We start from the raw sequence: 26,934 nt of genomic DNA on the forward strand, positions 1-26,934 counted from the left end.
GTGTCAATTACCTGCCATTACTGACTAATACTACTGACGGGCTTGGCCAAGGCAGACAGTCACCAACTGTTTCAATTGCCCCATTAAGGCTCCTTCACTGGCTTCTGGAATCACTTACGTTTGGGGGGTAAATGTATCAGGCTGAGTTTCCGGCAGGTTTGAAAAGTGGAGATGTTGCCAATAGCAACCAATCAGATTCTTGCTATCATTTTGTAGAATGCACTAAATAAATAAGCTAGAATCTGATTGGCTTTTCAAACTCTCAGCTTGATACATTTACTCCGTGGAGTGTGTGTAGCTGCTGCAGCACCTCTTTTGCTGGTGATAGTGGCTTGATCCTCTTGATCGCTTACTTTGGATCAGGACTGCTGTGTAAGGGCAGAACATTAACAGCCCGGAGATGAACTGTGTTAGCTTTTATCTACAGGTCCCAGGAATACAGCAGGTATGGGCGTCCTGCAGGAATAGAGCAGGATCTTTAGTAATAGTGGTGTTTATTTGCACAGAAATAGCTCTTACAAGTAGTAGATGATGCACCTTTCTTTGAGCTTTTGTCCTTTATATACAGTGTTACCCATACAACCTAGCAGGGTGTATTCCAGACCCATATCTCTTTAATTTGTCCCAAGTAATTCTCTAAGCTGCTCCCATAACTTAAGATATAAATGAACAAGTATTTTTTCAGGAGAAAAATGTAAAACTTGCAGCTAAAGGGTCGGTCCTAAAATAATAGTTGAGAAGCAACTTTGATGGAACATTTTAACTTTTTCTAACATCCACATTTCCATCCTGACCCGGGATCCACAAATATCCACACAGAGCATCTGTGCATGGGGCAGTTCCCAAAAGAAAATTTGGGTGCGCTCCTTGTGGCTTTGGTGGTCACATGGGTGCATTTGTGCAAAAAAAAATAATGTATATCAGCAAAAGAAGAACGGAGAGAATGTTCTCTGTACCATCGCCCCTCTGGGGGCACATTATTACGGGCTTTCTCCGCTGGCCTCGGATTTTAGCCAGAGGGTGAATGCAGACTGTCCGACTCTGGAGAGTCCCTCCTAGTCTCCTGATAAGAAGAGATTTTTTTGTTTTATTGAAAGCCCGGGAGCAGTGCTTTCATGCCCTAAGTGCAAGAAAAAGATGCACAAAGGGTGCGGAACTGGCCCTTCTCTACAAAGGAAAGGCCCTAATTCCTGACCTCCAGAACCAAAAGGTCCCTTTGGGGGCAAAGGTCTTCAGACCCCCTTCGCCGCAAGGCTAGGGGGGGGGGCATTTTTCCTCTGGGATCCGCTGAACCTTCACCCAGGGCACCACAACCAGCCCACCCCCGGAAGGGAGGGCTACAATGGGGTTCAGGGGGGATGGAACATAAGGGCCACACAGCCCCCACTAGATCTTCGGGGACGCAGAGCCAATATAGGCCTTCCTGCACCCCTAAAATCCGTGAAGCAAAAATATATAAAAGTGAAAGTGAGAAACAAAAGGTGTAATAAATAAAAAAATAAAAAAGTGCTGAGTGGTTACGGCTATTATAAAAAATGTTCTCACCCAGCCAAAATGCGAGGGCAAAGAATATGGGTGGTGCATAGAAGAAAGTGGTCATAATGTACAAGGTGTAATCACATATTTAAGATGTAACCGAAGGTTTATGGCATCCCCTGGGTCGCCACTCCGGGGCCACAATAGTCCCGGGCTTTCAACGCAGCTTACCCGGCCCCTGGCCAGACGACCAAGTGCAGCTCTACCACAACTGCACTTGATCTTAGCCAAAAGGCCAAGAAGCGATCCTAGCAACGTGAATGTTAAAGGTTGATCATGTTATAAGCTATACATAATCAACACAACATATAGGAGATATTAATCCCCTTTCATGTTACGGTGGAATCTTGAGATGACAGGTGCACTTTAAATCGTCCAAGGGCTTCATATAGACATTACTAAAGGGACTTAGAAATAAACAAATCATCTAATTAAAAATAAGCTGCTCTTTGAGGAAGATTGATAACTTTCTTCCAGCGCCAGCACTACGGGATTTCTGGAAGCAGTCGGAGAGTTGTGTTCATCTCCGCTGAGAAGTAACAGTTGTTCCACTGGTAGTCATAGACAATTAAATCTTCTTCTCTTGTAGAAATAATTCTCAGCAGCTGAAGACAACAGCCTCAATCTGGTGTGTAGCTGTCCCTATTAGAACCCTGCACATGCCACTTACATCGCTCTTAACCCCTTCTTCTCCGATGCAGCTTGCGTGGACCTCACCGCAAGTTTCAACACTCTATAATCTTCGCATCACATGGCAAAATATTCTTCCACATTTCCCTAACAGTCTGATTTAATCACAGGGTGATTGATATTCATGTAAAATATTTTACATAACAGAACCACCTATCAGAAACTATAGATTTCCCATTGTCAAAGGAAAAGGGACAATTTTCCATAATATGTAATTAATTATAAAGGGAGTACTCCTGAAAGTGAGAGTGCCACCTTATCGAACATATTAAATCTGCTGCACAGCAGAATCTTATAGGCCTTGATTAATTTTGTTTGCGTGCAATGATCAGAAAGATCCAGGCTTGTTGAACGGTCCTGTTTATTGAACTCTCATACGTCAGGAATATATATACCATACTTGCAAACTCTCCCGGAATGTCCTGGAGACTCCCGAAATTCAGGCAAGTATCCCGCATACTGGGACTCCCCAAAATTACGCGATTTGCGGTGAATCGCGTCATTTTGGCCCCTCCCCCACGAGAAAAACAACATTTTGCCGCGGGGTGAGGCCAAAATAATGCGATTTGCCGTGCCCCTCCCCTCTAACCATGCCCCCTGCCCGGGACCTCCCGGAATTCACTTTTTAAGGGTTGGCAAGTATGATATATACGTAGGGGGTTGTCTGCTCTTGAATGACTACAATTAATATAGCAGCCCATTAAGAACATTTTAAAGGAAAAAAATGCATAAGGCCCAGTGACCCAGTCAGAGGTAGCCCACTATGGGATCGGCCCGGGGGGGCAGATGCCCCCTGCCCCCAAGCCCAGTCAGCCCCTGCCCTTGATGATATAATGTAGATCAGGCCTGCCCAACCTATAGCTCTCCAGATGTTGAAGTCCCAGCACTACTTGCCAGCCATCAGCTCTCTATGTACTGGCAAAGCATGCTGGGGCCTGTACTTTTGCAACACCTGGAGAGCCACAGGTTGGCCAGGCCTCATGTAGATAGTACCTTGAAACAAAAATGGAAAAAATAAACTAGAGATGAGTATTTTTAAAACTGTTCAGCGAACTATTCACCTTAATGCGCATTTCAAAATTTGCCCATAAGAGTTATACCAGTTCCTTTCCCAACCCCAAAGCAGAATTAATTGTCCCAGCTTTATTCTTAAACTATAAATTCTGCAAACTTACAAATACAGTGCGGAACGGCAAAGGAAACGTGGAACTGTATCGCTGAAGCTTCGCATCTCTGCCAAATAGCCTGTTTCCGCCACAGAACTTAGTTGGCGCAAAACCGGGAGTTACTTAGTCCATGTAAAGGACAAATTAAACCGACTACTGGGCCTTATGTGGCTGTAGTAGAGAACAATACATCACATTGCGAGGCTTCTTTCAAGATACCTTCCTGTTTGTCTCTTAAAGGATGGGAAAGAAAAAAAAAACAGCCAAGTCACTCAACAAGACGACCGAACGGATCCGCCGTGACTGTAACATTCCTGTCAGTATTTTTCATAGGTCAACGTGAATCACCTTTCTCTCCTTCCTTCCCTCGTTCCGTCATCTTGCTGGACCAGATAACTTACGTTTTCTCTCAGCTGCTTTCAGATTATTGCACAAAAAAAAACATTTTTGTTTTAAAAAAAAAAAAAAAAAATCCATTGTCTTTTGTCTTCTTTATCCGCTTTGGTGTCTCATTTTCCAAAAATACCTGGAACTTTTATTTCCAGAATATTGTTCCTTTTGTTTCAGGAAAACATAGTTTCAGGAGGCAGCAGAAATATGGTTCAAGCGGTCAGAAGGTGACTTCCTCTCTCACCTGGTATCTATCTATCCGGTTCTGGGGTTAATTGCGTTTTTTATTATTTTTTTTCAGTTTCTCAAGCACAGAGTCTTTCCCTTCCTCCCTCACAGGAAGGAGGATATTATTTATCTTACAAAATCCTTTCCTTACTGTCCTCTGTTCTTCAGATAGCAAATGTTCCTACCGCTACCTGTAAGCCAAATTCCTAGTATGAGAGAGGAAACGGTCTGCGGATCTCTGGGTGATAAAAGGATATAAATTAGGAGAGGTACCTATTGCCGCCTTAGGAAATGGTGGTTCTAAGTGCACAAAATATACTTAGAGAAAACTCAGGAGCGTATAGGAGGCTCCAAATTTATATAATAAAAACAAATGTGTAATTTCAAATAAAGCGATTAAAGACAATTTTATTCTGCATAAAATCTAGAAAGTGATAGCACTATACATAAAACAAGTAATTGCTGGTGACACCTTTTGTGTCTGAGTTGGAGACAGTTCCTGCAGAAAATTGGTTACATAACTTGCAGAACAGATGACCAAGGTCTTCACCTTTAGCAGCCGCCTTTCCCGTAGAGCTTTATGTGCTCACAGGTACTCGGATGCCCCCAGGACTTAACTCTTAGCATAGTGCAAGTTCGTAATACAACACCGCAGCGGCAGGCCATAGGAGGCTGAGTAGATGGTAGCGGATGGTCAGATAACACGCCAAGGGTCAGGGTCACAGGCAAAACTGCGCAGTCCAAGATACAGGCCAAAGGGTCAGGGTCACAGGCAAGGTCCAACACAGGAAGTGACGTCCCGGTCGTCATAGAGATGGCCGGGACACCAGGAGAAGGCAGAAGTTAGTGGCGGCGGTGCCCGCGGCGCGGCAACTCCTGACGCTGATCTTGTTTGTTAAAACAAAAGCTATATAAATTCACTTACATTTAAAACACTTAGGTCCCAATGCTGGAGTGACTATAACTGGGAGGTCAGACGCATCCCAGACAAGACAACTGTCTGTCCGGGCCGCGCTGTTATTCAAAGAATGAAGCCGGGGGCGTAACTAAACATTTGAAGGCCCAAATGTAAAAAAAACACATATAACACATGGGTATTGGACAAGGGAGGGGGTACTCCCATCCACCATGTTAGCTACATCTTTGACTGAAGCCCGTAGACATGATCAGTCATCTAGGTAATAAGCGATCTCCTGGTATGCTGTATATGGAAGGTGACCCGTATCCGCCGTCAGTAGTCATACCTCGCAGTGGTGAGAATGTGACTCTTCTTACTAAGCCACACAAATCTTAATCAGTGATTTGTTATGGCAGCGATCAGAGCCATAACTTAGAATTCTAGCGCCTGGGGCGAGAAAGACAAATGCTGCCCCCCTAGCACTCAATATTAACCAAATGAACCTAAAATATTCCTAAATTGCGCCCCCCTTCAGCGCTGCGCCCTGGCCGATCGCCTTTGGCGCACAGCCCTAGTTACGGCCCTGGCAGCGATCATAACAAACCCAGAAATCATGCAACTGAAAATGCACTCAAGAGAGAAAATAGTCACATTTAAGTGCTGCTGCGGCGCGCGGACAGTGGTACAAATTTCTGTCCAATCTCCAACACAAAGTGTCTCACGGACGTTCAGGACACTTGGCAGCTAATTAAATTCCCCCTAATAATGTAAGTTGTTAACGTAACATTACTTCCAATTAAAACTTAAGCATTTCGTCCAATGATGTGACTTCTTTAGACAACCTAATTGTTAGAGGACTGACCATCTTTCCGCACCATTAGAATACCCGCTGAATCTCTCTGCTCCTTCTTGCAGACTGATACCATGTAAGAAAACAACACAAGACATACAAGTGTTTACAAAAGGCAAACATGATAAAAATGGAGCTTGTATATACACTACCATAGTAACCCCCATATGTGATACAGATACACTACCATAGTAACCCCCATGTGATGTAGATATACTACCATAGTAACCTCCATGTGATATAGATACACTACCATAGTAATCCCGCATGTGATATAGATACACTACAATAGTAACCTCCATGTGATATAGATACACTACCATAGTAACCTCCATGTGATGTAGATACACTACCATAGTAACCTCCATGTGATATAGATACACTACCATAGTAACCTCCATGTGATGTAGATACACTACCATAGTAACCTCCATGTGATGTAGATACACTACCATAGTAATCCCCCATGTGATGTAGATACACTACCATAGTAACCCCCATGTGATGTAGATATACTACCATAGTAACCCCCATGTGATGTAGATATACTACCCTAGTAACCTCCATGTGATATAGATACACTACCATAGTAACCTCCATGTGATATAGATACACTACCATAGTAACCCCCCATGTGATGTAGATATACTACCATAGTAACCTCCATGTGATGTAGATACACTACCATAGTAACCTCCATGTGATGTAGATACACTACCATAGTAACCTCCATGTGATGTAGATACACTACCATAGTAACCCCCCATGTGATATAGATATACTACCATAGTAACCTCCATGTGATGTAGATACACTACCATAGTAACCTCCATGTGATATAGACACACTACCATAGTAACCCCCCATGTGATATAGATATACTACCATAGTAACCCCCATGTGATGTAGATACACTACCATAGTAACCTCCATGTGATATAGATACACTACCATAGTAACCCCCATGTGATGTAGATACACTACCATAGTAACCCCCATGTGATGTAGATACACTACCATAGTAACCTCCATGTGATATAGATACACTACCATAGTAAACTCCATGTGATATCGATACACTACCATAGTAACCCCGCATGTGATATAGATACACTACCATAGTAACCCCCATGTGATGTAGATACACTACCATAGTAACCCCCATGTGATGTAGATACACTACCATAGTAACCTCCATGTGATATAGATACACTACCATAGTAACCCCCATGTGATGTAGATACACTACCATAGTAACCTCCATGTGATGTAGATACACTACCATAGTAACCTCCATGTGATGTAGATACACTACCATAGTAACCCCCATGTGATGTAGATACACTACCATAGTAACCTCCATGTGATGTAGATACACTACCATAGTAACCCCCATGTGATGTAGATACACTACCATAGTAACCTCCATGTGATGTAGATACACTACCATAGTAACCCCCATGTGATGTAGATACACACCCATAGTAACCCCCCATGTGATATAGATACACTACCCTAGTAACCCCCCATGTGATATAGATACACTACCCTAGTAACCCCCCATGTGATATAGATACATTACCCTAGTAACCCCCCATGTGATATAGATACACTACCATAGTAACCTCCATGTGATGTAGATACACTACCATAGTAACCTCCATGTGATGTAGATACACTACCATAGTAACCTCCATGTGATGTAGATACACTACCATAGTAACCCCATGTGATGTAGATACACTACCATAGTAACCCCCATGTGATGTAGATACACTACCATAGTAACCCCCCATGTGATGTAGATACACTACCATAGTAACCCCCCATGTGATGTAGATACACTACCATAGTAACCCCCCATGTGATATAGATACACTACCATAGTAACCCCCCATGTGATATAGATACACTACCATAGTAACCCCGCATGTGATGTAGATACACTACCATAGTAACCCCCATGTGATGTAGATACACTACCATAGTAACCTCCATGTGATGTAGATACACTACCATAGTAACCCCCCATGTGATATAGATACACTACCATAGTAACCCCCCATGTGATGTAGATACACTACCATAGTAACCCCCATGTGATATAGATACACTACCATAGTAACCCCCATGTGATATAGATACACTACCATAGTAACCTCCATGTGATATAGATACACTACCATAGTAACCCCGCATGTGATGTAGATACACTACCATAGTAACCTCCATGTGATATAGATACACTACCATAGTAACCTCCATGTGATGTAGATACACTACCATAGTAACCCCCCATGTGATGTAGATACACTACCATAGTAACCCCCCATGTGATGTAGATACACTACCATAGTAACCCCCATGTGATGTAGATACACTACCATAGTAACCCCGCATGTGATGTAGATACACTACCATAGTAACCCGGCATGTGATATAGATACACTACCATAGTAACCTCATGTGATATAGATACACTACCATAGTAACCCCCGTGTGATGTAGATACACTACCATAGTAACCCCCATGTGATGTAGATACACTACCATAGTAACCTCCATGTGATATAGATACACTACCATAGTAACCCCGCATGTGATATAGATAAACTACCATAGTAACCTCCATGTGATATAGATACACTACCATAGTAACCCCCATGTGATATAGATACACTACCATAGTAACCCCCATGTGATACAGATACACTACCATAGTAACCCCGCATGTGATATAAATACACTACCATAGTAACCCCGCATGTGATATAGATACACTACCATAGTAACCCCTCATGTGATATAGATACACTACCATAGTAACCCCCACATGATATAGATACATTACCATAGTAACCTCCATGTGATATAGATACACTACCATAGTAACCCCCAGTGATATAGATACACTACCATAGTAACCTCCATGTGATATAGATACACTACCATAGTAACCCCCATGTGATGTAGATACATTACCATAGTAACCTCCATGTGATATAGATACACCACCATAGTAACCCCCACGTGATATAGATACACTACCATAGTAACCTCCATGTGATATAGATACACTACCATAGTAACCTCCATGTGATGTAGATACACTACCATAGTAACCCCCATGTGATATAGATACACTACCATAGTACCCCCATGTGATGTAGATACACTACCATAGTAACCCCCATGTGATGTAGATACATTACCATAGTAACCTCCATGTGATGTAGATACATTACCATAGTAACCCCCACGTGATATAGATACACTACCATAGTAACCCCCATGTGATGTAGATACACTACCATAGTAACCCCGCATGTGATATAGATACACTACCATAGTAACCCCGCATGTGATATAGATACACTACCATAGTAACCCCTCATGTGATATAGATACACCACCATAGTAACCCCCATGTGATGTAGATACACTACCATAGTAACCCCGCATGTGATATAGATACACTACCATAGTAACCCCTCATGTGATATAGATACACTACCATAGTAACCCCCATGTGATATAGATACACTACCATAGTAACCCCGCATGTGATATAGATACACTACCATAGTAACCCCTCATGTGATATAGATACACCACCATAGTAACCCCCATGTGATGTAGATACACTACCATAGTAACCCCGCATGTGATATAGATACACTACCATAGTAACCCCTCATGTGATATAGATACACTACCATAGTAACCCCCATGTGATATAGATACACTACCATAGTAACCTCCACGTGATATAGATACACCACCATAGTAACCCCCATGTGATGTAGATACATCACCATAGTAACCCCCATGTGATGTAGATACATTACCATAGTAACCTCCATGTGATGTAGATACACTACCATAGTAACCTCCATGTGATGTAGATACACTACCATAGTAACCTCCATGTGATGTAGATACACTACCATAGTAACCTCCATGTGATGTAGATATACTACCATAGTAACCCCCACGTGATATAGATACACTACCATAGTAACCCCCATGTGATATAGATACACCACCATAGTAACCCCCATGTGATGTAGATACATTACCATAGTAACCTCCATGTGATGTAGATACACTACCATAGTAACCTCCATGTGATGTAGATACACTACCATAGTAACCTCCATGTGATGTAGATACACTACCATAGTAACCTCCATGTGATATAGATATACTACCATAGTAACCCCCACGTGATATAGATACACTACCATAGTAACCCCGCATGTGATATAGATACACTACCATAGTAACCCCCATGTGATGTAGATACACTACCATAGTAACCCCCATGTGATGTAGATACACTACCATAGTAACCTCCATGTGATATAGATATACTACCATAGTAACCCCGCATGTGATATAGATACACTACCATAGTAACCCCCATGTGATATCGATACATTACCATAGTAACCCCCATGTGATATAGATACACTACCATAGTAACCTCCATGTGATGTAGATATACTACCATAGTAACCCCCATGTGATATAGATACACTACCACTTGTACTCATGGGCAGTTGTTGACCTGTGATCAGGAGCTGAGCTGAGCGAGATCTTCTTCAAAATAGCAGTTTTCCACCTGTCCAGTATTTGATGTCAGATCCATGATTATTGTCAGTCTCTGACACGTCACCCTACATGCTGCACTCACTGGTGGACTGCTGGAGAAAGGGGCATATCCTGGAGGGAAGTGGCTGTGTCGTGGGGGTAACGGTGGTGACTCATTGCGGGGAGGATGCTCTATGCATTACTGTGTACTTCCACATTCAGTAAATGGCTTAGACAAATATATTCCAAATACTATCACCTAATAATGATATTGACCCTGTCACCAACCAGATTGTCAGCTCTTCCTGTACGATACAGCTCTGAACATATTTCACTGCATTCGAGGATTAAAAACAAAACAAAAACCTCTTTATGTGCAACGGATGGTCAGGGGTCCATTGCTTCTTAATTTGCCCCTACAAAGTCTGACTTACAGCCAGAATGGTTGTGTCCTGGAGTAATGGACCTATGAGAATCACAACTGGCTGATCCATAGACAAAGCAATACAGATAATACGTTGTGAGTTATGTCTAACATGAGTCAGCCAGGGCACTGTGCTTCACTCCCTTATCTGGTAGAAGGATGATAAAGAAACATTTCTGAAATTCCCAAGCTTTTATTTATAGCTATTTTTATGTTTTGACTACCGGCCAGTTAACACCAGAGAAAATTCTTAGCGGGTAGATACATCATGTTATTACACAAGCAGCAAATTATATTTTCTTTGGGCAATTCTGTTGCATAATAATTTATTTTATGGAAATTATATATATATATATATATATATATATATATATACACATACATACACACACACACAGTATTATTTTTTTTATAGTACTGTACATTTCCTGCTCCAGAGGAGCGTACCATCCAATTAACCTATCCAATGCACACAGACCAGAAAGGATTGCTTAGCATCAATAAATATATTTGGAGCCTAAATAATGTACTAATATTCTCATTCGTTTGTAAGAAAAAAAATAGAGGTCAATTAATATCTGAAATCTTACGTACACTGCTATACTGCACTAACAATGACTTTGGAGACACTATAAACTTGAAAAATGTATCTTCCCTGATCTTCTTGCCAACAATAAAAGTAATTTTGTGAAAGGGATCCGCACATTTTACAGTTCATAAATAAACAACACACTGGGGGAGTTCAATTCTTAGCGATGTCCCTACTACTAAACTATTAATTGATAAAAAAATCATAATGCAAAACAGTGAAAAAATGTGACTTATTCACCGAGCATAGTGCAACAGGCACGGTTACTTGTGATTAAAACAATTAAACATTCTTCTATGCTTCAGGGGCTGCATGGTGTGGCCCTTTAACCTTCAAAAGGGCCACGCTACCATTAATCATCATCATCATTTTATTTATATAGCGCCACTAATTCTGCAGTGCTGTACAGAGAACTCACTCACGTCAGTCCCTGCCCCATTGGGGCTTACAGTCTAAATTCCCTAACACAGACAGGAACACAGACTAGGGTCAATTAATCTCAGTATTAAGTTTAAACAATATAATTAAATAAAGGGGCACCTATCTGCAATGACATAGCAGCAGGCATTTTAAACAAGTGTTACAAGCTATACCAAATCTGACAAAGCAGGGAGGAGCTGGGGGCCGCAGATAAAGGCTTGGAGGGCCGCATGTGGCCCTAGGGCCGCCGGTTGTCCATCACTGGACTAGAACAAATGCTCTCCATATGTAGGTACAAGCTTGCACAGTACAGTAAGCTGGTGAAACTCAGGGATTTTATTACACCAACAACAGCTTATTAGTTACTGTGATGTGTACGTTTGCCCCTATGATAGTACATGACCTACATGGCATGATTCTCAATCATAGTCTTAGTATGTTGTTATAACATTTCGTGGGACTGCTGTACTCTTAGGCTGTGCACACAGTACAGAAGATTTCTCCCAATGTGTTCTCTATAACGATTTTACCAAAGATTGATAAAAAAAAAAGTCGTGTTCAGCATGCTGATTCCTGTGTACACACTATACACGTTTTACAGGATTTACCTTCAGATCTGTGCTCTTCATCTGTCATAACCATCTGCTGAAAAGATTGTGACTCTGCACCAGGGGTGGGCAAACCAGTCCTCAAGGGCCATAAACAGTTCATGTTTTTAGGATTTCTGCCTGTAGAAACAGCTGGGATAATTACTGACCCAGCCAAATAGATTAACTCAGCTGTGCATGATTAAAGAAATCCTAAAAACATGAACTGTTTATGGCCCTTGAGGACTGGTTTGCCCACCCCTGCTCTGCACACTCTGAGATATGGTCCTGAGTGCATACACACTGCAGAATTGGAACGACCTTGTTCCATCGCTGAACAAGACTTTTAGTTTGGTTGCAAAATCAAATGAAACTATACGATGTGCTTTGGAGCGATAATCGCTAATAGTTGCAGTGTGCACATTAGTCGAATGGTCGTTTATGGGGTGATTGGACCCGATAATCGGCTGAAAACCCTGTAGTGTTCACCCAGCCTTACACTAATCCAATGCAAGATTTTTATTTATTGTTCACCTGTGACGTATGCTTGATAGGAGCAGAAGTCTTTTATATTTGCAGAAAAGATTGTGGATGCTCTTCTGTCACGTCATTAACCTGGACTATTATTGAGGGATCCATAGAGGGGTGCCACAAACCATTTTATTTGTTTCCTCCCTCCCCGATTCCAGTACATAGTGCATAAAGTGTACGGTCTCTCCTGTGTTAGCACAATGAGATGTGAGCACATTAAATCGAACAGAAACAGTTATACCATCATCATCACCATTTATTTATATAGCGCCACTGATTCCGCAGCACTGTACAGAGAACTCACTCACATCAGTCCCTGCCCCATTGGAGCTTACAGTCTAAATTCCCTAAAATACACACAGACAGACAGAAATTGACTAGAGTCAATTTTGTTAGCAGCCAATTAACCTACCAGTATGTTTTTGGAGTGTGGGAGGAAACCGGAGCACCCGGAGGAAACCCACGCAAACACAGGGAGAACATACAAACTCCTCACAGATAAGCCCATGGTCGGGAATTGAACTCATGACCCCAGTGCTGTGAGGCAGAAGTGCTAACCACTGAGCTACCATGCTGCCCTAAATACAATTTACATTATTTAGTGCTGACAAACATGCGAGTAGTCACTTAGCACAAGTCCCACACAATGAGTTACCACTGCGCTCAGGGCCCACAGCGCACCTTGTGAATGACCAGTGAGCACAGGGCCCACAGCCCACACAGTGAGAGCCCAGAGCACAGGGCCCACAGCACACTCAGTCAGTGACCACTGTGCACAGGGCCTACGGCCTACTCAGTCAGTGACCATTGGGCGCATGACGAGTATCCACTAAGCACAGGCCCCACAACCCACGCAGCGAATGAAAAGTAAGCACAGGCTCCACAGGCAGTGTCCATTGGGAACAGACCCTGCAGAGCATGCAGCAAGGGCCTACTGGGCACAGACTCCAAAGTGCATGCAAGTGCCTCCTGGGTACAGAGCCCACTAAGCACATTCCCCACAGGGCATGCAATATGTTGCCCACTGGGCACAGACCCCACAGGGCTGGCAACGAGTGCCCACTGGGTGTAAGGGAACATTCCTTCCAGAGCACACACATTGTGAGGGCCCACTACAGCTTGGCCCCCAGTATCACACATTGTGAGGGCCCACTACAGCTTAGTCCCCTGTATCACACAGCTGTGAGGGCACACTACAGCTTGGCCCCCAGTATCACACATTGTGAGGGCACACTACAGCTTGGCCCCCAGTATCACACATTGTGAGGGCCCACTACAGCTTGGCCCCCAGTATCACACAGCTGTGAGGGCACACTACAGCTTGGCCCCCAGTATCACACATTGTGAGGGCACACTACAGCTTGGCCCCCAGTATCACACAGCTGTGAGGGCCCACTACAGCTTGGCCCCCAGTATCACACATTGTGAGGGCCCACTACAGCTTGGCCCCCAGTATCACACATTGTGAGGGCCCACTACAGCTTGGCCCCCAGTATCACACATTGTGAGGGCCCACTACAGCTTGGCCCCCAGTATCACACATTGTGAGGGCCCACTACAGCTTGGCCCCCAGTATCACACATTGTGAGGGCACACTACAGCTTGGCCCCCTGTATCACACATTGTGAGGGCACACTACAGTTTGGCCCCCTGTAGCACACAGCTGTGAGGGCCCACTACAGCTTGGCCCCCAGTATCACAGAGCTGTGAGGGCCCACTACAGCTTGGCCCCCAGTATCACACATTGTGAGGGCACACTACAGCTTGGCCCCCAGTATCACACAGCTGTGAGGGCCCACTACAGCTTGGCCCCCAGTATCACACATTGTGAGGGCCCACTACAGCTTGGCCCCCAGTATCACACATTGTGAGGGCCCACTACAGCTTGGCCCCCAGTATCACACATTGTGAGGGCCCACTACAGCTTGGCCCCCAGTATCACACATTGTGAGGGCCCACTACAGCTTGGCCCCCAGTATCACACATTGTGAGGGCACACTACAGCTTGGCCCCCTGTATCACACATTGTGAGGGCACACTACAGCTTAGCCCCCTGTAGCACACAGCTGTGAGGGCCCACTACAGCTTGGCCCCCCAGTATCACAGAGCTGTGAGGGCCCACTACAGCTTGGCCCCCAGTATCACACAGCTGTGAGGGCCCACTACAGCTTGGCCCCCTGTATCACACATTGTGAGGGCACACTACAGCTTAGCCCCCTGTAGCACACAGCTGTGAGGGCCCACTACAGCTTGGCCCCCTGTATCACACATTGTGAGGGCCCACTACAGCTTGGCCCCCAGTATCACACAGCTGTGAGGGCCCACTACAGCTTGGCCCCCTGTAGCACACAGCTGTGAGGGCACACTACAGCTTGGCCCCCTGTAGCACACAGCTGTCAGGGCACACTACAGCTTGGCCCCCAGTATCACACAGCTGTCAGGGCACACTACAGCTTGGCCCCCAGTATCACACATTGTGAGGGCCCACTACAGCTTGGCCCCCAGTATCACACATTGTGAGGGCCCACTACAGCTTGGCCCCCAGTATCACACATTGAGGGCACACTACAGCTTGGCCCCCAGTATCACACAGCTGTGAGGGCCCACTACAGCTTGGCCCCCAGTATCACACAGCTGTGAGGGCACACTACAGCTTGGCCCCCAGTATCACACAGCTGTGAGGGCACACTACAGCTTGGCCCCCAGTATCACACAGCTGTGAGGGCACACTACAGCTTGGCCCCCAGTATCACACAGCTGTGAGGGCACACTACAGCTTGGCCCCCAGTATCACACATTGTGAGGGCCCACTACAGCTTGGCCCCCAGTATCACACAGCTGTGAGGGCCCACTACAGCTTGGCCCCCAGTATCACACAGCTGTGAGGGCCCACTACAGCTTGGCCCCCAGTATCACACATTGTGAGGGCCCACTACAGCTTGGCCCCCAGTATCACACATTGTGAGGGCCCACTACAGCTTGGCCCCCAGTATCACACATTGTGAGGGCCCACTACAGCTTGGCCCCCAGTATCACACATTGTGAGGGCCCACTACAGCTTGGCCCCCAGTATCACACATTGTGAGGGCCCACTACAGCTTAGCCCCCAGTATCACACATTGTGAGGGCCCACTACAGCTTGGCCCCCTGTAGCACACAGCTGTGAGGGCCCACTACAGCTTGGCCCCCAGTATCACACAGCTGTGAGGGCACACTACAGCTTGGCCCCCAGTATCACACATTGTGAGGGCCCACTACAGCTTAGCCCCCTGTAGCACACAGTAGGTGCAGGAGACCAGACATCCCACAGCAGGTGAATGAGACCGGCGCTAGGACCGCGCGGCTCCCGCAGGTTGCACAGCTGTCTCCCTCTGTCTGTCTGTCCCGGGGAGACATTAATAGCCGCTCACTGGCGCAGCGGCCTCTCTCTGACACCCACACACCAGGCTCCCTTCTCCGGCACCATGGGACCACCCGAGGGCATCGAGCGCTTCGTGAGCCCGGGAAAAGGCCGAGGCATGCGGGCTCTGCGGCACTACAAGCTGGGGGAGCTTCTGTTCTCCTGCCCGGCCTACACCTGCGTCCTGACCGTGAACGAGCGAGGGAACCACTGCGACCAGTGCTTCACCAGGTACCGTCCCCTCCAGACCCCCCGGCCTACCGGGACCGCGCTGAGCCCCACGGCCCGACCAGCCGGGCACGGTGCCCGTATATTACATGACTTACGGCCGCGGCTCTCCTCCTGCACGTGGGAGGAAGCTGCAGGGGAGCCGGGTCCTAACGCCTCCATGTTATGTGCTGCCTGTCAGCCAGGCTGCTGCTAACTGTGCCATAGATCCCAGTAATAATAATCCTTCATCTGAGGACTGCACCAGGTATATGCAATGAGAGGTCTAACCAAGGCCATTGTGTGCGGATAATAGCCTTCGATTTGAAAAAAAAAAAAGCCTCTAGTATTAATATCCTTAATGCAGTAGTCATCACACAGGAGCATTGCAGTAGCTGCAGCTTTAATGGTTCCTGTGCACAATGTTCTCTCTCCCTGCCCCCTCCATTAGCATCTAACACAGCATATAGCAGTAAAAATGGATATAATGCATGCACCAAGATGTGTGACCATGTAAAGCAGTGATGGGCAACCTGATCCACTTCAGGGGCTGCATGTGAGACCCTCTAACCCTCACAGAGGGCTGCACATGACCGTTCAGCTATATAATAATTGGAATTTGTAGTAATTTATACATAAAATATTTTTTTCTAAATTGCAAAATAAAAAAAAGATCCAAAATGACCTTAACACCCCACCACGTTAATTATTTATCTTAATACGCCCCAATGGGCCATCCAGACTCCTCACACATGCCCCACTCAAACCTCCCATTTGAATCAAAATGCTTCCACTTGCCCCAGAATCCCCCACATGGGCTCAGATACTATATTATACTTGTCAACTCTCCCGGAATGTCTGGGAGACTCCCAGGAGAGGAGAATAGGGCAATCTATCATCATCATCATTTATTTATATAGCGCCACCCACCTATTATAGTGAAGTGAGCAGGATTTGGAGCCTACATGACGTGATTCTTGGGGAATGGCTTTATTCTGACCCACCCCCTGTGGTAAAATGACGTTTGCGTCATTGAGTCGTGAGGGGCAGGGCCAAAATGACGTGATTTGCCGAGCCCCTGCCCCATATGCCCCCCTCTCCCCTGGATCTCCCAGAGGCCAACATTTAAAAGTTTTCAAGTATGTACTATATGTACCGTATTACTCCCTTCAGACCTCCCCACTCACCTTGACTGGCCGCTTAGAGCACTCACTGAGAGTGCAGGAACTATCCGCTTCTAATATTATGCATAATACCACCCTGCCTAAAAATTCCTTAACAGTCTGGTATTGCAGCCACAGCGTTTTCATGGAAGGAGCCATGTGGTGCAGACAACATTGCACTCCCTTCTACTTTGATCGCAGATGTGCTGCGTGATCGCGCTGCGTTGTGCGGAGGAGGTCGCATGATGCGGACCTCAGCTGCTCCAATCAGGTCCGACTTGTTCTTTGCTTTATGACTCTCAAAACGTCATCTGCTACCCCGACTCCTATTAAATAAGAGCCTGGGCCACGGGAAGCTCACCGTGCTTGGGGCAGCATGGTGGCTCAGTGGTTAGCACTTCTGCCTCACAGCACTGGGGTCATGAGTTCGATTCCCGACCATGGCCTTATCTGTGTGGAGTTTGTATGTTCTCCCCGTGTTTGCATGGGTTTCCTCCGGGTGCTCCGGTTTCCTCCCACACTCCAAAAACATACAGGTAGGTTAATTGGCTGCTATTAAAATTGACCCTAGTCTCTCTCTCTCTTTCTCTGTGTGTGTGTGTGTGTGTGTGTGTGTGTGTGTGTGTGTGTGTGTGTGTGTGTATATGTTAGGGAATTTAGACTGAAAGCCCCAATGGGGCAGGGACTGTTGAGTGAATTCTCTGTACAGCGCTGCGGAATCAGTGGCGCTATATAAATAGATGATGATGATGATGATAAGTCAGAGCTGGGCCCTAAAGTTGGATGGAGTTGGGGGCCCAGGTGAAGGCTCGGTGGGCCGCCTGTTACCAGTCCCTGAGGTAAAGAACAATCTATAATGAGATGGTTTGTCAGCTAAGTGACAACTGCTGTCAGTCCTACACAGGACATCTGCTTTAAGGGTGTAAACAGCTGAAACAGCTTTCACTTTACTTTAGTGTTCCACAGTGTGGCCTCCTGCACCCAAAATTGACTACAGTGCAAAACTGCTTTACTGTAAACAATCTTATTTACAGAGAGTCTTCAGACTTATGTGCGAAAGGTTCAAAATAACTTCAACTAATATACCCTGGTTGGCCCTCAAATATGGTGCATTAGGTCATCTTAAAAAAAATCATTTTTATTGTCACCGTTTATAGCAGCCTTGACTGCAATAGCACTGTAGCTATAATGAACAGAAATTGTGTATTTTCAGCATCACATGTAACTTTATTACGTGTGCATGGTAGGAACAAGCGTAAATAAAGCCCATTTGTTAAAGTCTACTTTCTAAAATAAATAAATCACTCACATTTGGAAGGGAATTCAATTCCCAGTGCGCTTTATTACCGTCACTGTGGTAATAGTGCGCTTTATTACCGTCACTGTGGTAATAGTGCGCTTTATCGCCGTCGCTGTGGTAATAGTGCGCTTTATCGCCGTCGCTGTGGTAATAGTGCGCTTTATCGCCGTCGCTGTGGTAATAGTGCGCTTTATCGCCGTCGCTGTGGTAATAGTGCGCTTTATTACCGTCGCTGTGGTAATAGTGCGCTTTATTACCGTCGCTGTGGTAATAGTGCGCTTTATTACCGTCGCTGTGGTAATAGTGCGCTTTATTACCGTCGCTGTGGTAATAGTGCGCTTTATTACCGTCGCTGTGGTAATAGTGCGCTTTATTACCGTCGCTGTAGTAATAGTGCGCTTTATTGCCGTCGCTGTGGTAATAGTGCGCTGTGGTAATAGTGCGCTTTATCACCGTTAGTATGGTAATTTCAACGCTGATTTGCGAGCAAATACCCATGTTAAAATTACTGTACTAACGTTCTTTAGAATACGGGTGCGCATTATTACCAATCTGGGGAATTGAACATGCCCCTTCGACACCTATTGCAGGCACATAAAATGCTCAGTGTTAATACCCTTATCATTACACCTATACCTTAATGGTTGAACACTTAATACCTTCTTATCTAAAATGACGACAGGGACACCAGATATAATTTTGGCAAAAGGGCATATTTATTTAGTGGAAAGTATTATTTTAAAACTGGCGACGAGAGTGAAGCAGTCAGCTGACGACTAAACTTTAAACCAGGGTTGTCCAACCTGCGGCCCGCATGCGGCCCAGCCCGCCTGTAAATGTGGCCCAGCGGTTGTGGCAAGGGTGCAGCGCTGTTAATTAAAAAATAAAAAAGGAAATCCTTACCTTGTGGTCATGTCAGCTGGCGCTCCGGCTCCCTCCCTGGTCTTCTCCTCCGTGCGGTGCTCGCAGTGAATGTCGGGGGTGACGTCATCACAGCCGACATCCATTGCGTAGCGCAGCACAGAGGAGTCAGTATCTTATTGTTGTTACTCTGAATTTGGACTTTCTGCACCATGCAATTATGAACTAGCTGTGTTCTCTGTATGTATCTAATATAAATATTAAGAGATGATTGTATTTTTAATATTTTAAACCATTTTAAATGTGCAGTGCTGAGTAGGGTGAAATTATCACCCACTGTTACCCTCATCGGAGGCTGCTCCATGAGTCATTTTTCCCGCCACCCTATATTTAAATCTCTGTAGATTTCTATTAGTCCTCCTGATGCTACCTATATCCGTGACCATTTCAAAAAAAAATGATTCATGGGTGCAGAAAGAGAGGAAAAAAAAGTTTGGCATTTAATTCCCCGAACCCCACTAAGGGGCAGATGCAGGTAAGTTAAATTGCAGCTGGTAATGGGACTACTGCTTTAATCATGATTCTGCAACATGTTTCCTAACTCTTACTAACTTCATTTCCAAGTAAGTTTAATATGTTAACTATGTTTTCTATGTTTCTTTGGATGATCAGCTATCGTTAGTGTTAGTGTATTTTATGTGCGGCCCAAACCAACTCATCGTCTTCCAAGGTGGCCCAGGGAAGCTAAAAGGTTGGACACCCCTGCTTTAAACCAATACAGCGTAAGTGAAACTCAATACCGCTGTCCCAAGACTTTACGGTTCCCAAGTCTTTACGATTGGTCGGTACTAAACTTGGCATCATCGTGACTGCCCCCTTCTGGACTCACATTGTCACATACGACAGTATATCCTCCGCCCTAGAGGCCCAAATGTCAAGTTACTGCAAAAGGGGCAGTGACGTGCGACCAATTAAACGGTAGCACCTTCGATTAGTCGCTGACTGCATTGCTCTCCTACCCACTGCGCCTTATCGTAAGACAAGGACTTAAATTTTGCATGACCAGCTTATGCCGGGCGGGAGGGAGGTATCTGACATCCAGGACTAAGAGAGAGCCAGCCCACAGATCCAATTTAATTTATGACCTCCTAAAAAGCCACTCCCCTGGGAGTGATAGGCTGGCTGCCACAACTTGTTTAACCCCTAATGGTCAGTGCTGATAAGTATAACACGATATTTTAATTGCCCTCAGCTTAGGGCTTCACTTAAATTAGTGAGCAGGGGTGCAGAGTTCTGAGCCCCCCCTACACACATGTGCAGCTCCCTAAGGTACATACTGCTATTGTATACTATGGGCTGTTCTGTCATGTCCCATACCATTATAATCTGTTCTCTACTTGGTACCACAAAGATTAAACCAGTTGTATTTCTGAGGAGGGGGCTACAACTGATGATTATGTGACTCTCACACATAATGTAGCGCTGAGTCCGAGATCTGTCTTGGGGGGAATTACTGGAGAATTACCAATAGGTTTTAACAATAGAACTGGACTAGAAAAACATGTAACTTGATCGTGGAGGAAAAATAAAAATGCAAAACATTGCTACCAAAGAATAGTATTTTCAAATTGTGTATGTGTATATATATATATATATAATATAATTTTATTTTTATTTTTTTATATTTTACCTAAAGCTGTTTATTAACATTTATTTATACAGTACCAGCATATTCCGCAGCGTATTTAAATGGAAGAACAAACCGTAATAAAATAGATTGTAAGCTTGCGAGCAGGGCCCTCTTACCTCTCTGTCTGTATTACCTAGTATTGTCTATTACGAAGATTGTCCCCAACTGTACAGCGCTACGGAATTTGCTGGCGCTATGTAAATTGATGATGTATGAACATACAGCTCAGGGAAAGGTTGGTACTACATGAGGTTAAGAGCCGCATAGTGATTATTGGTTCTGCCAGATTGCCTTTGGAATAGTCGTTAGTGGGACTATATGATCCAGTCTTAGAGCAATGTCGGTCTGGGTGCAGGGAGGGCTGGCAAACTTTAGCCTGGGGGGGGGGGGGGGGCAACATTCGACTCAGCAGCCTATTAGGAACGTTTTAAAGGAAAAAAAATTCAGGTGGTCCAGTGACCCAGCCCAAGGTAGCTCACTGTTAGACCGGCCCTGGGGGGGCGGATGCCCCACATCCCAGCCTGCCCCTGCCTGGGGGTCAGGGGATTGTGTGACTGTGGGACGAGAATAAATGTAAATTTGGAGTGGGGTGGTAATCGGATAGAATAGCCTTAGCAGGGGCAAACACAGGATTTGTAGAGAGGGGTTTCCACACCACGCCGCCAGTGAGTGTGACCAGCATGCATGGTGGTGTGGCTATAATATTAGACAGTGCTTGGCTGCTCTCCAACTCTTCCTATCCCCATAATATACATGGGCAATGCTGCCTGCACTACTGTTAGGTGCACGCAGCTCTCCCTTTTCAAGCAGAGCCGTGTGAGGCGAGGGCAGGGTCCAGCCACCTCAATTATACAGTGCCCCAGGCTTGGAGGGGGGTTTCCAGGCACGAGGAAACACCCCCCCCCCTTGGTTTGCCTATGCTTGGGGAGGTTAAGAAGATTTGTCTGAGGAGGTGAGCTTTCCGGGAGTGCTTGGAAAATTTTATTTAAAAATCCTGTAACCGCAATTGGAGCTAACAATGGGAAAGGATGTGGCGCAGAGCGGAGGGATGGATTTGGGAAATGGAGACAAGTGAAGAGCTCTATGTTGGTGCAATTTTGTTAATGCCTCTATATGTTGCATTCTCTGAGGCACGTGTAGCCAATGTTGGGATGGACGGAGTAGTGCAGCCGCAGAACATCACCTAGGAAGATAAGGACTCCAGCAGCTGCATTCAATATAGATTGTAGGGGTGAAAATCTGGTTAGGAAAGACCAATCAGAGAATGTGACTAGTGGATGCCAGTGAGTGCAGGAATTAAGGTTCTTGTCTCAGACACGTGCGTATCCTGCAGATATTTCAGCTGTTACACCCTCGGAGCCAATGTCCTATTTACGATTGACACCTGTTGTCACTTAGCTGCAAAACCGTCCTTCGTATATGATGGCCTATTTTTATAAAATGGCCTTTGAGTGATAATCAATGTGACAATTAGCTGCATCATCCTTAAAATTATTTTACATTATTTAATTAACTCCCTTGTCTGTCCTTACAGCATATATTATTGTCCAACAAACTATGGTGGACTGTTAAATATTACACAGAGCCTTATTTATCTGTATAGGCCTATAATATGCCATAATACTTGTTCTTGCAATAAAATATTTCATATTTACCACTGGAACAGTGCCACCTAGTGGAATATATCTCACGGGGGAGAATCATCCTTTGCAGTTACCATACCATAACTACCATATACAGTGGTTTGCATTGTTGCCTTGCAGCACTAGCCCAAAGTACATAACTATTATGAATAAATGAACATATATTATAAAATAAAAAAAACCTATATATCCTTTACTTTGATTTCTTTGTCACAAAAATCTACAAACCACATAAGTAAATGTGAAAACTTTATTTGTTTTTGAATCTGTTTGAAGATCAAACAAACAGTGTTTCCTTTTCTGGGAAAGTGTTTTGTAATCTTTAAAGTGACTTTAGATAGTTTGTGTTTGTACGTGTTGTATAGAGATGTGACATAAACCAGCCCCTCCAACTTCATGTACTTTGGCTATAGTACAATTACTGATAACTGTACTGAGTTAGGAGACATAAGCCTGGGCTATGGGAATTTTTATACATGAATTAATCGGCGTTAAAATGTTATTTTGGCTATATTAGACATCGTGGCCGTTTTTATTTTCCACTCTATTCCTCTGTATGCTTAGATCCCATCACTGATATATATGCAAATTGGGAACTATTAGTTATCCTTATTTTCTTCTTTTAAGGAAAGAAGGTCTCTCGAAGTGTGGAAAATGTAAACAGGCCTTTTACTGCAATGTTGATTGCCAGGTAAGATTTTATATTTTCTTTTTTCTTTTTTTTTTTACAACTGTGCTCTTATTGGTGAAACTGTCCTGTACATTCCTGGGGTAAATATATCAAGATGCGGGTTTGAAAAAGTGGAGATGTTGCCTATAGCAACCAATCAGATTCTAGCTGTCACTTAGTAGAATGTACTAAATAAATGGCAGCTAGAATCTGATTGGTTGCTATAGGCAACATCTCCACTTTTTGAAACCCGCGGCTTAATAAATTTACCCTTATCTTAGTCAATTCAAAAGTCATTTATAATGCGCCAACAATTCACATAGCTCTGTGTAATTTGTGAGCCCTGTACGGATGTTGCATACATACTAAAAGAAACCGATGCAAAAAGATGAATGAGTACACGGATTGCGATTGTGTACGATCCAAAGAGTAAAGGGGGGAGGAAGGGGGATACATGTGGGCACGGAGGTTAAACTGGGGTGAATGAAAAGATGCATTTTTACTGAATGCCTAGACGATGAGAAGCATGGAAGCAGTCTGACTATTTTAGTTAAGCGTTCCAAAAAGGATCTACGCTAGAGACGTCATACAGACGTGTGTGCAACAGGTCTTGGGACAGCCTTGGAGAGTACTTTCAGATGAGCTTGCATATGTAGGATGTGAATAATACTTTATATTTTATTAGTCAGTAGAGGGTAGGGATTGGCCTAGGAGCAGCTGAGATTGTGTGGTTGGTGAGATTAATAAGGCTGCCAGCAATATACCTAATGGACTGCACTGGGGACAGTCTGTCAAGACGATGGTTTAACAGCGTTCCAGTAGTGAAGCTGAGGTCTGCATATATGAAGGAAGACTTGGTGGCATCGTGTTGAAACATGGGTGTAATTTTAAATTGCCTTAAAGTAGCAGAATTTGGTCAGTGTTTGGATGCGAGGTCAGACTCAAGTAATGAGTTATGAATCTGTTGACATTGATGGACAATATTGGGACAGGAGGAGCAAACAACATTGTGAGAAAGGCGTGAGCTAGAGAGTACAGAAGAATTTTACCATCTTGAGCGCTGAGGTGGTGCTGAGCCATAAATCTGTACCAGGGAGGTGGTGAGTAGGGTGGACCTAGGACAGAGCTTTGAGGTGAAAGTGGGAGAGGAAGTGATACCATTATGGTCTGAAAAGAGAACGGAACTTGTGCGTAGTTACGACTGTATTCAAATCCAAACGCATCTCAAAATACATTTCAGTTTGTATGTGGGTGTCGGTGCGCTCTGCCTAAATGTTACTTGCTGTATGTAGATACACAGCACAGACTTCAGTCAGTATGTGCACAGGCCTCTGTTTAATAAAAGGTTGTATCTGAATACCTAAAAAAATTAATTACTCTTATCCGTATAATCATTAATAAAAATATGGATTTTTAATTTATTTTTTTTACTTTTTCTTACATTAAATACATAAATCGAGAGTCTTTTAATGCGTAGTGTGCACACGTACATTTATATAGTCAATCTTATTTGCACATCATTATCAATGGCCGTTTGCGCCTGCCCTGTTACTGGGGAGAACGACGCGGTTGAAACGGAGCGTACGTCAAGAGAAAAACAGGATTTACTTGCACCCTTACTGTACATGGCCCATGTTCATCCGCCCTTTCCCTCCCCCGTTCCACACTTCAAGTCGTAGGTATTCTTAAGTGTCATTTGTCGTTCAGACATGAAGTGAGTGCAGTTGCGTTCATTTGCGTCAGGTCTGGTTGTGAGCACAGACCTATGCTACACACGATGCGGCACGCAGACGGACATGAATCGGGCCCTAAATGTGAAGTTGGAAAGACGGGAAGGAAACCGGGAGCCCTGTCTCATGGAAGCCAGAAGGATGAAGAGTGTTGAGCGTCCTCTCAAAATATGAAGGTTCCTGTCACGAGCTGCGGATAACCACGGCTCGCTTCCTCCTTCGACGTCCCGGCTGTCATGACAACAGCTGGGACATCACTTCCGGTTCCCTTCATCCCGACCATCTCCATGGCAACGTCGGGACGCATTCTGAGCAGCCGGGAGCATGTGCAGGGTAGTGAACAGCCTGTGGGCTAATTAATCAGGCACTAATTTATTAAGCAGCCCCTGGGGGTACTTACTGGGCAAGGGTCCTGATTGGCTCTCTTCTGTATTTAAGGCAGAGGGGGCTTAGCCTCCCTGCCGGTTGTAGCGTTCCCAGTCCTGTACTGTTGCTGACCTGCTGTTGGATTCCTGTCTACCTGATCTTCCGTTGTGACCTTTGCCTGTGCCTTGGACCTTGCCTGTTTGCCTGTGACCCTGACCCTTTGGCTTGTATTCTGGACTTCGCTGTTTCACTACGGACCTCTGACCTCGGCCTGCAACTGACCACCCGCTCCAGCCTGGGCCCCCGGTTCCATCTGCGCTGTGGCCATCTTTGAGCTTTTACTACTCTGCGCATAATACCTGGGGGCAGCTGAGTACCTGTGAGCATATAAAGCTCTACGGGAAAGGTGGCTGCTAAAGGAGAAGATCTCTACACTCTGTTCTAAAAGCTCATCTAGGTGGTCGTAGGCCATAACCGTTCCAGAGTTATAAATGAGAAGTAACCACCCTTTAGACTTTAGTTAGTCATGTATCCACTAAGTAAGAGCAGTGGTGGGCAGAAAACTCATTTTTTTTTAACTCAAAATTTTATTGCATAATAAAGAATGAATGACATAAACTTTGGACAACAAGCATTTTGATTGAAATAATCACAGAGCAGAGTAGAAATCCAGCAATGTCACTCACAAAACAGTAGAATATATTGCAATATAACAAAGTGGTAATGGGTAAGGGGCGGGAGAGGGAGGGGGTGGGCATTGAAGGAGGTGTAGGGGTAGGTAAGGGAGGGGGAGTGATGGCCGTCTCATGGAGTATACTAAGAAAATTATGTTCATCTTCAGAAGGGAGCGCGATCAGGTCTGCATGGGAGTATTTTAAAGAAGTGAGCGGGTCGATGTTATCTGGAGTTGTGTAGGGAGAGACTATTTGGAGGAAGAGAAAACTGCGGGAATCCTAGGCATAAAGCCAGGGGGCCCAAATTTTATGAAATTTGTTGTCTTTG

General features: G+C 44.7%; 1 protein-coding gene across 2 annotated transcripts in view; it reads left to right on the forward strand.

The window, feature by feature from the left end:
• The first annotated feature begins 16,253 nt into the window (after nucleotides 1-16,253).
• SMYD2 (SET and MYND domain containing 2) overlaps nucleotides 16,254-26,934 on the forward strand; it is a 33,731-nt gene continuing 23,050 nt past the window's right edge. The window contains exons 1-2 of one of the 2 annotated variants that reach the window (XM_075204242.1): nucleotides 16,254-16,533; nucleotides 23,794-23,857. In XM_075204242.1, the coding sequence (XP_075060343.1) occupies nucleotides 16,367-16,533; nucleotides 23,794-23,857 (231 nt within the window). In that variant the 5' untranslated portion in view covers nucleotides 16,254-16,366. Of the gene's footprint in view, nucleotides 16,534-16,604; nucleotides 16,778-23,793; nucleotides 23,858-26,934 lie in introns of those variants that run through there. The other variant, XM_075204243.1, reaches the window with a different exon arrangement.

The sequence above is a fragment of the Mixophyes fleayi genome, chromosome 3, assembly GCF_038048845.1.
Source record: "Mixophyes fleayi isolate aMixFle1 chromosome 3, aMixFle1.hap1, whole genome shotgun sequence".
In the NCBI taxonomy this organism is placed as follows: Eukaryota; Metazoa; Chordata; class Amphibia; order Anura; family Limnodynastidae; genus Mixophyes; species Mixophyes fleayi.